This window comes from Crocuta crocuta, unplaced genomic scaffold, assembly GCF_008692635.1.
Source record: "Crocuta crocuta isolate KB4526 unplaced genomic scaffold, BGI_CrCroc_1.0 scaffold35, whole genome shotgun sequence".
Taxonomy (NCBI): Eukaryota; Metazoa; Chordata; class Mammalia; order Carnivora; family Hyaenidae; genus Crocuta; species Crocuta crocuta.
Window position 1 is genome coordinate 8,975,250 of NW_027530625.1, and position 17,065 is coordinate 8,992,314.

At 57.9% G+C, this 17,065-nt stretch overlaps 1 protein-coding gene across 3 annotated transcripts; it reads right to left on the minus strand.

The window, feature by feature from the left end:
- Positions 1–2,490: 2,490 nt before the first annotated feature.
- GBGT1 (globoside alpha-1,3-N-acetylgalactosaminyltransferase 1 (FORS blood group)) lies at positions 2,491–11,684 on the minus strand. Of its 3 annotated transcripts, XM_077768434.1 has the most exons (7): positions 11,524–11,684; positions 10,850–11,037; positions 10,242–10,307; positions 6,000–6,050; positions 5,880–5,915; positions 4,967–5,101; positions 2,491–3,625 (listed from the first exon to the last, which is right to left on the minus strand). In XM_077768434.1, the coding sequence occupies exons 2-7, from the start codon at positions 10,918–10,920 to the stop codon at positions 2,941–2,943; spliced, it is 1,044 nt and encodes a 347-aa protein (XP_077624560.1). In that variant the 5' UTR covers positions 10,921–11,037; positions 11,524–11,684; the 3' UTR covers positions 2,491–2,940. The 3 variants fall into 3 exon arrangements, with proteins under 3 accessions (XP_077624560.1, XP_077624562.1, XP_077624563.1); XM_077768436.1 differs by lacking the exon at positions 10,850–11,037; XM_077768437.1 differs by lacking the exons at positions 10,242–10,307; positions 10,850–11,037.
- Between the last annotated feature and the right edge of the window lie 5,381 nt (positions 11,685–17,065).

The following is a 17,065-nucleotide window of genomic DNA, read 5'->3' on the forward strand; positions in this document are numbered from 1 at the left end:
CACGGCGGGTCCCACGCGTCGCCCACGCCCGCTAGGACTTCGCGCCATCCCGAACGCAAGAGGGCGAGGGGCCGTAGGGCGCTGGGCCGGGTTGGCGTGGAGACCTGGCGACTTGGGAATCTCTTCTGGATACACAGCACTATCCTTCTGTCCTGGGCCCCACACGTAGCCTGCAGTGGCCAGCTGGGTGCATGGCTGGCCCAAGGGACCTGGAGGCGGCAGTGGACACCGAGCACGGGCAAGGAGAAGGTCAGTGCGCCTCTTCCCCCTCCTCCTCCACCCTGCTTCCCCTAGTCCCTCTGGCAGGACCCCGGGACACGAGATGCAGCGTGGCCCTGGCGCAGCCCTGGTTGGAGTCAGGGGTGTGGGAGGAGGCCCAGGGAGGAGGGGGCTCTCCATCGGGGTGCAAGGATGGTCCTAGTTAGTGTTGCAAGGGACCCCCCCTGGGCACTCAGCGATTTTATCCCCCTCTTTCAGAAAACATTTTTTAACAATTATTTATTTATTTATTTATTTATTTATTTATTAAATGTTTTATTTATTTCAGAGAGAGAGGCAGCCTGAGCAGGGGAGGGTCAGAGAGAGGGAGACGCAGAATCTGAGACAGGCTCCAGGCTTCGAGCTGTCAGCACAGAGCCCGATGCGGGGCTTGAACTCACAAACCGTGAGATCATGACCTGAGCCAAAGTTAGACACCCAACCAGTTGAGCCACTCAGCCACCCCTCCACCCTCCCCTTTTTAAAAAAGTTTATTTATTAGAGAGAGTGCAGGAGGAGGGACAGAGAGAGGAGAGAGACAGAATCCCAAGCAGCCTTGGCACTGTTAGCTGGAATTCACCAATGGTGAGATGATGACCCCCGCAGAAATCAAGAATCAGATGCTTAACTGGCTGAGCCTGACCTAACCCAAGTGCCCCGTCACCCCTTTTTATACATGAGCAGCGCTTCCAGCAATCAAGGTCACTCAGCTTTGAGTGACCCAAGTCCAGCCGTGAACATGAACGGGGGATTCAGAGTCCTTCGTCTTCACCCTCAGTGAGCCCCGCGCTGACCATCATGGGCCTTGCTGTGGTGGGGCTCCCATGTGCCTCCAGGTCACCCTTCTGGGGTCAGGGTCACAGACCCCATTTTCAGTGAGGCTCCGAGAAGCCACCACATGAGACTGTTGGTCACAGGGCCTTGTGTGACATGGCCCCGCTGTGGGTTTGAACCCAAGTCAATCTGACCCAAAGGTTGTGGCCTCCGAGCCCAGCCTTGGACGCAACGATGTCCTAGATGGGAGCCATGGAGAGGGGCGCCAGTGGCAAGGGGCTCTGAGTGGTGGGCTCCCTGCAGGAGGAAGGCTCTAGGGAGGCTGGAGTGTGGTGAGGGGTGCACACTGGGGAAGGCGTCTGGACCAGCTCATGCAGGGCTCTGGATATCAGGTAAGGAGTCAGGGGTCACTGCAGGTTGGGGAGAAAAGGGGAGACAATTCAGGCAACCTTTTTTTTTTTAAGTTTCTTTTGAGAGAGTACACGTGATCAGGGAAGGGCAGACAGAGGGAAAGAGCATCCCAAGCAGGCTCCATGCTGTCAGCATGAAGCCCAGCTTGGGGCTTGAACTCACAAACTGTGAGATCATGCTCTGAGCCACTATCAGGAGTTGGATGCTTAATGGCTGAGCCCCCCCGGGCACCTGCAGGCAGTCTTATCAGAGCCATAGCATCCTCGATTTGGAGGGAGTTTGGTGGGCATGTTATTTGGCCCCACTTAAGCATGGATCTCCAAAACCAAGCAGGGATGAGGAGGATGCCTCAGTTTCCTCCTGTGTCGTGGAGGCTCTTGGGGTCGGCTGCTGCCTCCTTCCAGGGTGGAGCGTGCTGCTCAGGGGGCCCAGACCTAGCCACGTCGTGAAGTAGCTGTTCTAGAGGACTTGGTGTCCAGAGGTGTCCCGGCCATAATCTCATTCGATCTTCACCCCAGGACCCCAGATGGCCTGTCCAACATCCCACAGGTGCTGTCTCCCCTCCCACAGTCATTCAACATTTATAGGACGCCTCCTGGGTTTCAGCTACGAGGGGAATTGGGGCCTGCCCCAGTCTATCCTCTCTTGGAGTTTACCAGCTGGGGTGAGGGGTGCACACGGGCAGACGTTGTAAATGACACAGGGATGGGGAAGGTTCGTGGGAACACTGAAAGGCAGCCGCTCTGGAGGAGGGCACAAATCAAGACAGACTTCCTGGAGGTGATGTCAGGCGTGAGTCCCCAGAAATCAGCGGGGTGATGGGATGGGCAGACTTGACTGGGGGGCAGCGTGAGCAGAGGTGTGCGGGCCAGGCCCTATGGCCGAGCAATGGTGTGGGGAGGAAGCAGTTGGCCACGAAGGCACAGAAAGCCTTAAGTTTCAGGGGCCTCCACGGCAGACATTTTGTCTTTGTGATTTTTGTCTATTTCTTTTGTAATGTTTTGTTTATTTTTAAGAGAGAGAGAGAGACAGCATGAGCAGGGGANACACTGCTGTGTGAGCTTTGTGTTCTGCTCCTATCCGCGCAGCCCTTTACAGTTTACAAAGGCCCTTCCACATCCATTTTCCAGGTGAGTTCTAGTAGACTGAGGTAGGCAGGACTGGACGGGTCTCACCTGAGGCCTGAGAAGCGGAGCCACTGATACAGGGCTCTGCTGGGACGAGCTGGGTGCCCGCCAGCATGAGAGGGGTGCTCCCCCCGGGGATGAGCAGGGTTACTCCGCTAGGGCAAGAGGGGTGCTCCCCGAGGGATGAGCGGGGTGCCCCCCCAGGGCAAGAGGGGTGCTCCCCGAGGGATGAGCGGGGTGCTCCCCCAGGGCAAGAGGGGTGCCCCCCTGGGGACAAGCAGGGTGCTCCGCTAGGGTGAGCGGGGTGCTCCGCAGGGGCAAGCTGGCTGTGGGGCTTGGGTCCCCACCCACGGCAGCCCTGGCTCTGCTGTCAGCTCCTTAGCCAGCTGGTGTCCTTGTCCAGCGTGGAAAAGCGGATCAGCTTCAGGCTCGGTGGCTGGGGCTTCCTGTCATCCCAGAGGTACTCCGGGGACAGCACCCTGGAGGGCTTGTAGGAGATGAAGCGTCGGTTCAGGTGGCTCTCCTCCTGCCAGGCGGCCATGATGCCATTGGCCTTGTCTGCCAGGATAGCCACGTGGCAGCCTGTAGTAAACTCGTACACCCTGGCCACCCGCCCCCCAAAGACTGCCCCACCATAATAGAAGTCCCCCTCATCGTCTGCCACAAAGGCGGTGGAAGTGTGCCTGCGCTCGTAGGGAAACTGCTGGCGGGGCACAGCATAGTAGCCCGGGTGAATGGCGGCCACCAGGTCCCCCAGGGTCTCAGGGCCCCATGGGTTCCGGAACACCATGTCCACATCGAGGCAGAAAATGTAGTCCACCTCCCGGTGCGCCCTCTCCGCGATGTGCCGGCTGATTGTCTCCATCCGGCGCATGGAGATCTCCTCCCAGCGGGAGTGTCTCTGGATGGGGATGACGCTGAGGAGGCGGCGGGGGCCCAGCCGGACCTGAGGGATGGCTGCGGGCTCGTTGGTGAAGATGTAGTAGTGCACCCGGTAACCCCGCATGAAGAACTGCTCGGCTGACTCCAGGAAGTGCTGGACGAAGCGGGTGTACCTGGTAGGAAGAGCCCCGTCATCCCCCCTGGCCCCGCGGGGCCGCTGCCTAGGTCCCCACTCTACGGGGCATGGGGCTTGGGGTCGGCCAGGCCGGGGCCCACCTCCCAGCTCCCCGCCTTGAGAAGCCACTCAGGTGTGACCTACAGGGTCCTTCTCTGTCAAAGCCCCACAACTGCAGTCCCGACCTCCTTGAATATTTTTTTTTGGAGAGAGAGAACGAGAGCACCTGAGTTGGGAAGAGGGGCAGAGAGAGAGAAAGAGAGAGAGAGAATCTCAAGCAGGCTCCACCCTCAGCATGGCACCGGATGCAGGGTTCAGTCCGACCCTGGGATCATGACTGTGAGCAGAAATCGAGAGTCGGACCCTCCACCGACTGAGCCCCCGGGTGCCCTGCGGTACAGGCCTCTTACAACCATCGTAGGAATGGTGCTTCACAAGGATTCTCAAAATCACAAACTGAGCTAACTTTTAGCGAGCACTTTCTAGCTGTCAGGCAGTGTTTCAAGGGATTCTTAGCCCCTTCGAGCCTCATAAACTCCCTGAAGGAGGCACCATAATCCCCACTGTAAAGGTTATTTTATTTTACTTTTTTAGTAGTCTCTACACACCCAACGTGGGGCTCTAACTCAAGACCCCGAGAGCAAGAGTTGCATGCTCCACCAACAGCCAGGCCGGCGCCTCCCCCATGAATCCCCATTTTAGAGGCAGAGACACTGAGGCTGAGAGAGAGGAAAGTGACAACACGGGGGCTAAGTGGGCAGCATCAAGGCCAGGTGAGTGGTGCTGGGGGCTTGGGGCCCAAGGTTCCAGCTGGAGGAAACACCAAGCCACACCCCCCAGGCCAAAGCTGATTGGACCAGACAGTCACCTGACCCAGGGGCGAGCTGTCAGGTGGCGTCTCCTAAAGGAAAGGCCAGGCAGGGTGAGGGACAGGAGAGGAAAACAGGTGTCCAGAGAGGAGGCAGGCCCAGAGTGGGGGGAGGGGAGAGCACCCCGTGGGCAGGCCTTGGCCCGCCTGGAGCCTGACTGTGGCCCCCAGTTATGTGCGGTGGTCTTGAGTGATTCCATTCCTCCACACCTGCCTGAAGCAGAGAGGGCTACGGAGGCAGGGGGGCGTCCTCACATCGGCCCCTGAAGCTCCTTCATCTGGGCCGCCTCCCTGCTTCCATGCCAGGGCCAGATCCCCTCTTCCGGGAAGCCCTCCCACCGTCACCCTCTACTCCCTATCTTCCCCCATACACAGGGCCTGGTTCAGGGCGTCCCTGCTGCCCAGGCAGGCTCCTGTGTCCTGCCTCTTCCCGTGGCTCAGGGAGAACCAGCCACCCGGCCCACTACTCACTTGCCGATGGCAAACACCGTGAGCCCGATGGTCAGGTTCAGAGGTTCGTAGATGCGTTGCAGAAGCTCAGGGTTGAAGGTTCCCTCCGAGACAATGGGTGCCAACCAGGGTGTGAGGGTCAGCAGCTCGGTAGGCCTGGCAGCGGGGGAGGCCAGGGCGCTGAGGCCCTTTCCCTGTGAAAGCCTCAGCCTCTTCCTGGCCCTGCCTCCTATGCCGTGTGACCTTGGGTGGCTTCATCCCTGTCTCTGGGCCTCACTATTCTCATGTGGAAAGCGGGGACAGGGGCGCCTGGGGGGCTCAGTCGGTTGAGCGTCCGACTTCGGCTCAGGTCATGATCTCAGGGTTCCAGCCCTGCGCTGGGCTCTGTGCCAACAGCCAGCTCAGAGCCTGGAGCCTGTTTCAGATTCTGTGTCTCCCACTCTCTCTGACCCTCCCTTGCTCACGCTGTCTCTCTCAAAAATAAATAAAACATTAAAAAAAAAAAAAAGTAAGCGGGGATAATAATGGCTCCTTCCTGGCACAGAGGAGGACAGGAGTTATTGCACGCCGAGTGTGTAAGGGAGCCTGGCATTTCAGGTGCCTGCTAAGCGCCGAATAAATGAGGGGTGTGATTGGGCACTGGCTATGCACCTGTGTGTTCTGCAAACACCATCTCATCATCCACTCCTCCACCCTGCTAGGAGGCGGTTGTTATGATCTACTTGCATAGAAAAATGCCCAGAGCTGTTGAGTAACCTGCCCAAGGTCACACAGCTAGTGGCAGAACTGGACTGGAACCCAGGTCACAGACTACCCGGACCCCAGGGCCGCCTGATACCCCTACCGCCCCCAACTTGTAAATCAGAGCTCTGCCCACCCCGCCTTCCCTCCCCACACCAGATGTCTCCATTCCCAGGCCCTTCCCAACGCCTACCTTTGTTCCAGAAGCTTGGGCTGAGGGTACAATGACCTGTAGCCAAGAAGGGCCGGGGGTGAGGAGAGGCAGCCCCCAACCCCCGGGGGGCCACAAAGGGGGAAATGACAGTCTGCTTACTGTGTCACAGGCTGGAATGGCTTCTCCCCCTTGTACTGCAGTTTCATGTTGCTGGTAACAGAGGCAAGAGAGAGGTGTTAGTGCCAGGGCTGGGGACAGACAGATTCAGTGCAGGAGGGACAGAGTGGAGGATAAGCAAACACCCCCAGGGGCAAGCACCCTTCCAGGTTCCGCGCACACTGCGTCGAACCGGCCCCACTGCGTGCCCGCTCTGCTGGCGCTGGGGGCTGGGCTCCCACAGATGCAGTCGGTCCAGGGTCGCTAAGGGGCAAGGCGGTGATTTGTACCCGGTACCGTCTGCCTCCAAAGCTGATGCTTTTTCACGCAGGTCACTCTGGAGGGGCCTGGCAGCGGGTGGAAGTTTCGAGAAGCTGCAAAGACCTGGAGAGGGCTGTTCTGTGGCTTTCTAGTCTGGGGACCTCGGGCGAGCACCTTCACCTGAGCCCTGGTGATGGTCGTTCTGGTACCCAGTTACACCCACACCGCTCAAGGCGTTGCTGCTGCGTTGGTATATCGTGGATGTGATTAACATCTACACCCGTTGCCCTTAGGTAAAGATTATCCCGGGTGCCTGGGTGGCTCCATCGGTTAAGTGTTTGGCTCAGGTCCTGATCCTGCAGTCTGTGAGTTCGAGCCCCAAGTAGGGCTCGCTGCTGTCCTAAGCCTGCTTAGGATCCTCTGTCCCCGCTCTCTCTGTCCCTCCCCTGCTCACACTCTTTCAAAGAAATAAAACATTAAAAAGAAAAAAAAAAGGGATGTCCCACATGGCCTGGGGGTGGGGGGCGGGCGGTGGAGACANGTCCACACTGGCTTAGCTCAGTCGGCCAATCTACCTTTCTCCCTCCCGCCTCCACTCCGTTTCTTTAGTGGAACTCTGACTGATATGCTGCCCCTACTTTTCCTCATCTGTAAAATGGGTAACCATCCTTAACCCTTAGAGCTGCCTTGAGAATTAAACAAGGTGTGTGCCCAGGCCCAGCACAGAGCAAACGCTTGTTACGGCCAGCCGTCCTGCCTTCCCAGGCAGGCAGTCTGTGTGGCCAGCCTCCACCAGCGACAGCCAGGGTCAGCCTGTGTGCATAAGAAGGAGGTCCCTAACGACGGAGGGTGCAGGTTGCAGGAGCCTCTGGGTCTGCCCCTAACTGGCTGGAGAGACCTGGGGCCAGACATTTGACTCCTCAGGCTCCCGATAAAGTCCTCCCCCAGAGGGTGGAAGTGAGGCCCAGAGAAGGCAAACGCCTTGAGGACCTTTGGAGTGGACCAGCTCCTGAAGGCGCCTGAGGTTGGCTGTAAGGTGCAGAGCACCTGAGGACACTGTGCCTGCCATTCAGTAAACAATTTTCTTTTTTTCTTTTTGTTTTTTAAATGTTTATTTTTGAGAGAGAGAATGCATGCACGAGCTGCTGGGGATAGGCAGAGAGAGAGAGACTGGGAATCCCAAGCAGGCTCCTGGCTATCAGAGCAGAGCTGGACGAGGGGCTCAATCCCACAAACTGTGAGATCAAGACCTGAGCTCAAGTCCAGAGTAAGACGCTTAACCAACTGAGCCACCCAAGCGCCCCAAGAATTTTCAATACGGCATACTTGATATGATAGCTGAAGTCTCCTTAAGTTTTCCTACCAATTTTTAGTCTGTGCTTCTTTTTTTTTTCTTTTGGTGGTAAAATGAACAAAACAAAGATTTACTATCTTAACCATTGTTTTTAATTTATTTTTTTTAACGTTTATTTTTGAGAGAGACAGAGCATGAGCGGGGGAGGGGCAGAGAGAGAGAGACACAGAATCAGAAGCAGGCTCCAGGCTCGGAGCTGTCAGCACCGAGCCCGATGCGGGGCTCGAACCCACGGACTGCGAGATCATGACCTGAGCCGAAGTCGGACACTTAACCGACTGAGCCACCCAGGTGCCCCTATTATAGTAACCATTTTTAAGCATGCTGTTCAGGGCCATTAGTACATTTGCACTGCTGTGCAATCGTCCCCACCATCCATCTCCAGAACTCTCCCATCTTCTCAAACCAAAACTGTGTCCCCTTTCAACACTGATTCCCCTCTGCCCCATCCACCCGGCCCCTGGTAACCGTTATTCTAGAGATCTGCTTATTCTGGAGATCTCTTATAAGTGGAATCCTGTAACAGTTGTCCTGCTGTGATTAGTTAGTACTCTTGAATCAACAGTTTTTAAAAGGCCATCAAATTGGCCGTCTGCCCTCGTTTCACACAAACAAGCCCATGTCAGGTCCCTGCTCAGAAAGTAACGGCGTTCTGAGAAGGCAGGAAGGGAGCAGGAAAAGGGCCCAGCCCTGGCGGTTGGACCCTGCCCGGCCCCCGCCCCCACCTCTCCCCAAGCCCAGCCACACTCCAGCCTCCTTAAAGAGCACGTTGGGGGGCACCTGGGGGGCTCAGTCGGTTGAGCGTCCGACTTTGGCTCAGGTCATGATCTCGCGGTTCATGGGTTCGAGCCCCACATCGGGCTCTGTGCTGACTGCCAGCTCAGAGCCTGGAGCCTGTTCAGATTCTGTGTCTCCTTCTCTCTCTGCCCTTCCCCCCACTCATGCTGTCTCCCTCTCCCAAAAGTAAATAAACATTAAAAATTTTAAAAAATAGGGGCGCCTGGGTGGCGTAGTCGGTTGAGCGTCCGACTTTCGCTTAGGTCATGATCTCANGCCAAAGGTGATGCTTAGAGGAACCACAGACAGGCCAAGGAGGGAGGGCCGTAGGACAGGTGCATCAGGGAAGAGGAAGTCCAGCTCTTGCGAGGCGCGTGGGAGAAATGAGGCCCTCGGTAGGAATCAAGGAAGTGAAATTGAAACCCAGAAGAGAGTATTCCCCGTCTCGCATCAGCACGGCAGTTTGGTTTTTGCTTTTTGCAACACCTAGCCCTTCTTCCAGCACAGGCCTGGGGGTAGCACCTCTGTGAATGTGACGGTGTGAGCATGGGATGAACCGTGGCCTTCTGGAAAGCAAGAGGCAAGCAGGATGGAGACTCCATCCATAGCCTCTGGCCCAGGGAGGGAACGTACCAATGAAAGGATTTTTATAATTTTTTTATCTAAAATTTTTTTAACGTTTATTTACTTTGAGAGAGAGAGAGAGAGAATGCAAGCGAGCAGGGGAGGGGCAGTGAGAGGGAGACAGAGACTCCGAAACAGGCTCCAGGCTCTGAGCTGGCAGTCAGCACAGACCCCGACGCGGGGCTCGAACCCACGAACCACGAGATCATGACCTAGGCGAAAGTTGGACGCTTAACCGACTAAGCTACCCAGGCGCCCCTGTTTATTTATTTTTGAGAGAGAGCACATGAGCAGGGAAGGGGCAGAGAGAGAGAGAGAGGGAGAGAGAGAGAGAGAATCCCAAGCAGGCTCTGCACTGTCAGCACAGAGCCTGATGCCAGGCTCGAATTCACGACCCATGAGATCATGACCTGAGCCGAAACGAAGAGTAACCGACAGAGGCACCCAGGCACCCCAATCACAGCTCTTTTCAATAGCAAGCAGGCTTTCTGCTTTTAGAACCCAGTGAGATGCACCGTCTGTTCGCTTGCAAAGTACAGCAGCCAACGAGTCGACAAGGAACTTTGGAAGCAAAGTGTGACTCAGACCTGCAGGCCACAAGAGGGTTTTGTTTTTCCTTTGTCTTTTCTGCTTCCGAGCTTCCTAATTTACCGTACTCTCGGTTGGTGTTTATAACCGTAAAACCTGCCTTGTTGATAATTAGCAAGGAGTCTGGGACCCAGATTTGAAACATCCCTCTAGCTAGCATGAAGATACCCCCTTGAGATTCTGCCAACCTGTTTATTCAGTCTTAACTGTCAAAGCGTCAGGTTCCTTGTGTGGCAGAAGACTGATCCCACGCTCATTTTTCCTTGAATCCTCACTGAACGCAAAATTTAGCCAAAAGGTCAAGTCCTAAAAGCACTGTTTCCTGAGCACCTCCTAGGTGCCACCTGCTACAGCAAGCTATTTATTTGTAGATGTAATCACACTGCATGCTCCAGGTGGCCGGGAGCGGCACTCTATCATCCCATTTCACAGATGGAGCAAGTGAGATTCAGAGCTGGGCGGCGTGCTCAAGGCCAAACCACGGAGAGGGCGCAAGGACACCGCAGGACTGGAATAGGAATTTTACTCTGTATTTGTGGCAGCCCGTAAATTACCCAAACACTTATCAACCGGTCAGAATCATGAGCTTAGGAACTAATAACCTGCAAACTGATCTTAAATTCTCCCAGCCCCATACTTACAAGATCTCCGGGCAGGGGAGATAATAGGGGACATAGGAGACCAGCAGCCAGTTCTCAAAATACTTCCTGGGGAGGAAAAACACCTGTTGACTGCCACGAGGCTGAAAACCCACTTGGTGCACATTAAGGGAGTGAAGGCCTGCAGTGGGGTGCGTCTGGGGGTCCCCCCTACTCCTTGGGTCCGGCTGACCTCGGAGTTCAAAGCCTCCTGGTCTTCTGCAACACAGTCATTCATTTCCCAGGGAAGGAATGTTCTTGATGCCAGACCCCACACATAAGAGAGTGGTGGTGAGTGGAGGTGGGGTTGGTGGGGCTTCAGAGAAGGAGCACATAGGGTGCATTTTGGTGGGTGGACAGTTCTTCATTAATGTGGCTGGCTAGAAGAATGGTCCAGGCAGAGGAAAGAGCAAGTGCAAAGGCCAGGAGGCTGGTACAAAGCAAAATCCAGAAGCCAAAACTAGTTTGGTCTTCCTGGGGCTGGGGTTGGGGGTCGGGTGTGCCGAGACGTGGATGGGACCTAGGAATCCATAAAGGGGTCGTTTGGGGGTTGCAAAGCCAAGAAAGGGAGGGGTCAGGGGTGAAGGGAGGGCTCCATGGGGCATGCCTACCATAGCAAGCAGAGGACAGTGCCCGACAGCAGGCAGAATCCTAGGCCCAGGGCCAGTCTGTGGCAGCGCATTGCTGGGCACAGCTTTTGAGCCTGGGCACTTGCAGAGGCTGAGAGTGCCTCGGTAAGTCAGCCCCCCTCGCTGGGGGCTGTCAGGCTCTGAGCCGGTGTCTCCTGGTCAGGGAGCACCTGCAAAGGAATGCACCCTATTCAGGGGAGAGCGGCCCCATCCTCGCTGCCCTCCCCTCCGCTGGGTGTCTCTGGCTGGGACAGGGGCTCTCAGATCTCTCTGGGCGGCGCCAGGGACCCGCAGCAGCTCAGGCCGGGGCGCTTGGGCGGGGCTTGGAGAAGGACGCCTGCAGGCGACAGCGGGGACGCCGGAAATCGAGCCCCGAGTCGGCCGGGCTGGGACACACCCGCCCTGAGTGGGGGCTGCGCGGAGAGGGACGGCCGTGATGCCCCCCAGGATGGCGGAGGGGAGGGGGCAGGGGTGGCAGCCGTGTCTTCCCCGGGAGGCTGGGCCTGGGCTCCCCCGGGGACGGCGGGAACGCGCTTAGCTCCCATTGGCTCGGTAACCTTGNCCGAGACGCTCGCTCACGCGACTTCCGCCGGCCACGGCGGGCTCGGAGCGCGGGGCGGAAGGCGCGCGACTGTCCCCGCGGGCTGTAGACTCACCCCTTGCAGTCGGACCGGCTTTAGGACGCACGGAGGGGCGCACCCCGGCCCGGAAAGCAGGGACTCGGCTCCCCAAGGCCCCGGCGATGCCCCGTGGCCGGGCCGGGCCTGCAGCCGCGCCCCACACTGGCCCTGCTACAGGGAAGTCTTCCCGGCGCCCCTTCTCCGGCTGGGGGCGGAGCCATGTGGGGCCGCAGGGGGAGGGGAAGAGCGCNCGCCCACCTGCCCCTCGCGCCCCGCCCACCGGCAGCGGCACCGCCCCCGGGTCCTCCCCTGCGGCGTGTGCCCCGGGCTCTGCCCTCCCTTGGCCATCTGGGCGGCAGCCTGTCGCGTAGAGGGCCCAGCTCCGGGCCCCAAGAGCCGGTCCAGGAACTCAGGCCGGGGGTGGAGGCCTGAGAGAAGTTAGAAAAACTTTCATGTTTTTCGAACAGCGTCGAAACGATTGTGGGAAACAAAACCAGCTAAACGTTGCACTGTGCAGTTTAGGCATTCTCCCTTTGCTCAGGGCCTAGCTGCTGGCACGCTGGCTTCGGGCACCCAGTGCGGTTCCGGAATCTCCCTGAGCCTGGTTCCTCCCCGGGGAAAGGAGTTGAAATACTTTCCTCCCAAGGCTTGCTGGGGTACCATTGCCCATTGTTCGCTCAAGGGACTCCCAGAGCCCCAGGGGGGTCCTCTTACATCTCACCAAGGGCTGGAGGGACTGGAAGAGAGCCGCCTTTGCTGAGGCTTGGCTGAGGCAGGGGTCATAAAGAGGGACAAAAAAGGAGCGCACCCTAATGATAAATAAGTGAGTAGTAACAAGGCGAGGGGTGACACAGAGAAACAGCAGGAAAGAGAAAATAAGGAGGATGAGACTTAGAGAGGCTAGAGGTTTGTTCAAGGCCACAATGATGCAGCCTGAAGTTGTAAACCCAGATCTTCCTGGACTCTGGGCACAGCCTTTAGGGACCTTTGGAGATGTCACTCTGTCCTTAGGGATCCTTTTGAGGACAGCAGGTTTCTGTAAGGCGGGGCTTGTACTCCAGAAAAAGCAGGAGCCTGGCATGTGCCTGGAGGCGCTGGCGAATGTTGGGAGAAAGGTCATGCTTCCATTTTTAGCTACAAACAACGGTTCCCTGGGACCTGGTCTGGGACTGAGTGACTTTTGTTTTGTTTTGTTTTGTTTTCTTAAGTAAGCTCTGTCCTCAAAGTGGGGCTTTTCAACACCCTGGCATCAACACTCACATGCTTTACTGATTCTTGGCCACGGTTTGCTGATCCCATTGCAACTGTATGCCCAAGGCACATAGCCCACAAATAGTGTAAGGACCTCCAGACTGAGGCTCAGGAATCATCACAGTCGGTCAACACAACCCGACTGACCTGTCTGGACAGGAACAGCCCTTTGCCTCCAGAAAGCCAGGCACAAGCCACCCTCTAAACCAGAATGGTTTTTCTCACTCAATATTCCTGGTGCATGTACAAGACAATGAAGCCTGCCTCCTCCCGGTAAGAAAGAGGAGAGGCAGGCGGGGCTCACCCAGCCCTGGGGCCCTGGCAGACAAGCCAGTACCCTGCCTGTGGGCCATGGGCCTCTCGTACCCAACGGGCACCCTCGGGCCGCCCTACCCCACTCCCAGGAGGAGAATTATTCAGCCTAAGGACAGCCTCGGGGCCGGCCTGGGGAGAGCTGGGTGCAAGGAAAGGTGAGGGGAGACAGCAGGGGTGTTCATGACTCCAGAGCCTGGTGACCGAAGTCAGGGAGGCGGGAGGAAGACGGGACGAAATACAGGCTGTGCATCTGGACGTCTTCCTAACAGCAGAGGGCGGTGGCTAAGCTAGGGACCCGGGCAGAGCCCTGACGCCTACAAGGGAGCCTGGAGATGGATCGGAAAGAACCAGAGCCAAACCCACAAAGGCACAGGGGCGGCGGGGGTGCAGGAGAAATACGTGTGCCAGTTCTGCATCGCCCACTCCCGTGTGCGTGTGTGTGTGTGCATACAACGATGAAATCCTTTATGAATATGACTTCCATGTCTTCTCAGGGTGAGGAGGGCCATGGGGACGGCTCTCCCCTTGCTGGCTGTGCTGAGAGGCTGCACCTCCTGCTGCATGGGGTCTGGGCTCACTCTTGTGCTCCAGGTGCATGCACACAGCAGGGAGCAGACAGGGTGCTGAGTGTGCTCACAAACTCACCAACAAAGGAACAGGGCGAAAGCGCTTTGTCGCCTGCGGGGTGGGGCAGAAGCTGCATTTCTGAAACTGGGGCTGGAAAGCCACTGCTGTCCCGGTGATGCCCCCTTAGGAGGTCCGAGTCCACCTGCCCCTGGGGAGTGTCAGCGACCCACCGCTCGGCCTCAGGGCTCTGCCCCGTCCTATAGGCGCCTGTCTCCCTGCAGCCAGGGCCAGCCTGCCGCCTGGGAGCGCGGACACCCCGACGACCTCCAGCACCGGGGGAGAGCCGGTCAGGGAAGGACCCGGTCTCCCGGCCTGAGCGCCGGCCCACCACGGGGCTCCCCCCCTCCTCCGGGCCCCCTAGACTCGTCCTCCCTCGGGCTCCCTGGCCCCTAGTCCGCCTCTGCTCAGGGACCACCCTCTGTCCAGGCTCCACCCGCCCACTTGGGGCAGGTCGTCCGGAACTTCTGGACTCGAGCTTCCTTGACGGGGCTGGGCAGACGCCTGCCTCCCAGACTCGCCAGAAGGGATACAGCGCAGGAAGCTTCAGAGCCTGCAAAAGAAGTGCCACGTGTGGGGACCCCGTCGGGTCATACTCACGGAATAGGCCACGGTGCTCGGCCCACGGCAGGGACCTGAAATCGCAGCTGAATGAGGGCAGGAGGCAGAGAAAGACGGAGTGAATGAGGGAGGGAGGGAAACCACAGAAGCCGGGTCCACACACCAGGTCAGGCCAGAGGCTCGGGTCAGAGGGCGTCACAGCCTGGGCCCTGGAAGGTGGCACAGGACACGTCCTTGTGTGCTTCCAGCGCTGACCTTCCTTCACGTGGGACCTGCTGACACCCTGGGTCGTCTCCACCTGCTCCCCAGACAGTGCTGAGTGTTCCCGGGAGCAGGACGGCAGGCTCAGGCTAAGGAGAGACGTCCCGGACCCTGGGCCCCGGAGGAGCTGCTGACAGCGGGTCCCGTGGCTCTTGATGTCCTCCAGGCACCAGGCCGTGACTCCACCTCATCTCTCAGGGAATCCAACGTCCCATCAAGAAGGTCCATTATGTCCCCATGTCACAGATGGGGAAACAGGCCAATAGCACATCTGGGTGGTTCGGAAGCAAGCTAGGTCAGGAAGCCCCTCTCGTTGACTTTGGCTTGTCCTAACCACAGGCCTACATCTCAGGGTCCTGGAGCTCAGGGTCCCTCTTCCTGGGGTCCCCACCCACCAGCCATGAGGCCTCTCTGGACTCAGGGGAGTAGAGCTGACAGACCCCCTGGGACGGGGCACGGTGCCAGGGGAGGATCCCACCCTGGGCTCAGTGGGCTCTCCCAGTCCTGGGCCATCGGGTCAGACCCCTGCAGGTCGAGGACTTCTCGCTGGGAATCTGCTGGGGCCTCTGCTTCCTCACGTGGTCACCTGGGCTGCCTGTACCCAGACCATGAGCCTGCCCGTCTCAAGGTGACCAGCGCTGCCCCCATGGGGTTTCTTTAGCCTGAGTCCTTCCGGGGACATCTCGCATCTATGACACCTGTTCCCCATGGGGGTCGCCTCCCCCTGGATGTGCGGATGTTTGGTCGTCATCCCTGTGAGCCCATTGGGTTTGGGGCGTTTTCTGGTCCAGAGGCCTGGGAACCCTTTCTCTGGCCTGTGCTTGTAGGGACTGCTTTCCCCTCTGTGGGGTGTCCGTCAAGATTCCTGCATTTCCCTGTTTCTCTTCTGGCCACGGGAGGACCAGCCGTGCCCTGTCTGGTGTCTGAGTTGTTCATTTGAGCCATTCTGACCGGGTGAGGTAGTAACTTACTGTGTTTTTTTGTGTATTTCCCTCATGATGAGTGATGTGGCGCGTTATTTCATGTGTCGGTTGGCCATCTGGATGTTCTTTGGACAAGTGTGTATTCATGTGTTTTCTTCATTTCTTACCTGAACTACTTGTTTTTAGGGTTTGATAAGTTCTTTATAGATTTTGGATATGAACCCTTCACCTGATATGTCGTTTGATAATTTCTTCTCCCACTCCTTTCTCTGGGTTTTAGTTTTCTGATTGTTTCCTTCGCTTGCACAAACTTCTAATTTTGATGAGGTCCCAAGAGTTCATTTTTTCTTTTGTTTCCCTCGCCTGCGGAGATGTGTTGAGTAAGAAGTTGCTGTGGCCGAGGCCAAAGAGGTTTCTGCTTCTCTTTCAAGGAATTTTGATGGCTTCCTGTCTTACATTTAGGACTTTCATCCATTTTGAGGTTTTTCTTGTCTATGATGTAATGAAGTGGCCCAGACTCATTTTTCTGCATTTTGCTCACCGGTTTCCCCAGCAGCACTTCCTGAAGAGACGGTTTTGACTCCGTTGGATGTTCTTTCCTCCTTGTCAGTGATGACTCGGCCTATATGTTTGTGGGTTCACTTCTGGGTTCTCTCTTCTGTTCCCCTGGACGGGGTGTCTGCTCTTGCACCTATGGGTCCTGGCTTGTTGCCGGACGTGCTGCTGTCCCTGCTCACGGCCCCGCCGCCCCCACCTTCATCTTCTTTCCCCCGTGTCACCCACCCCCTGCACTGTCCCTGAGGGGTGATGAGGAAGCGCATCAGCGTGGCCGTGGCCCAGGCTCTCCTCCAGGGCTGGGGGGAGGGGAGGTGCACCGGGTGCACACGTCTCCCTCCGTGGAGCCAGGCTCTCCTCCAGGGCTGAGGGGAGGGGAGGTGCACCGGGTGCACACGCCTCCCTCCGTGGAGCCAGCCAGGTCTGTGTCGTGGCCAGGGATGCACAGGGGACCTGCACACAGCACCTGTAGATGACGCGGACTCTCGGCTGAGGTGCCTGTATCCAATCGCTCCCCGACTGCTGGTCCCCCATGTTCCCCGACTCTGTCACCTGCTCTAAGACACCAACGCCTCCTGAGCCCCAGCACCATGCCCACCGCAGCCAGGCAGGCCTCCGGGTGTGAAGCCAGGTGGGATGGACATCCGGGAACACAACGGTCAGCGAATATGCCCACCCACACACAGCTGGCCTGGACCCCAGACTCCATGCCAGGGTCCAGCTAAGTTCACGGCTGGGCCGGGGCTCCTGGAGGCTGCACTGGAGGTCAGCTCAGCACAGGGACGAGTTCAACCCACCCCTTCCCTTCTCCCTTCCTCATTCTGCCTTCCAGGCATTCCCGGCAGGACCCTGGACAGCGGTGCAGCCTGAGCCTGGCTGCAGCCCTGGGGGGAGTCAGAGGGTCAGAAGGGGCCCAGGGAGGAGGGGGCCCCGCACCGGGACGACCAGGTGTTAGGGGGCTGCTTGACCGAGGCTTCCCCTGGGCACTTGGCGACTTCAGCCCTTGTCACACATGAGCGGTGACCCCGGGACAGGGCCAGGCCCCATCCACACCCCCACCAGGGCCTACATGCTCCCCACCTGCGTCC

Coding starts and splice junctions, on each gene's coding strand:
- GBGT1 (XM_077768434.1), bottom strand. CDS start 10,920: ATGCGCTGCCACAGACTGGCCCTGGGCCTAGGATTCTGCCTGCTGTCG. Junction 6,051..10,241: donor CTCCCCTGCCCGGAGATCTT/GTAAGTATGGGG, acceptor CTCTGTTACCAG/CAACATGAAACTGCAGTACA. Junction 3,626..4,966: donor ACGGTGTTTGCCATCGGCAA/GTGAGTAGTGGG, acceptor TCTTCCTACCAG/GTACACCCGCTTCGTCCAGC.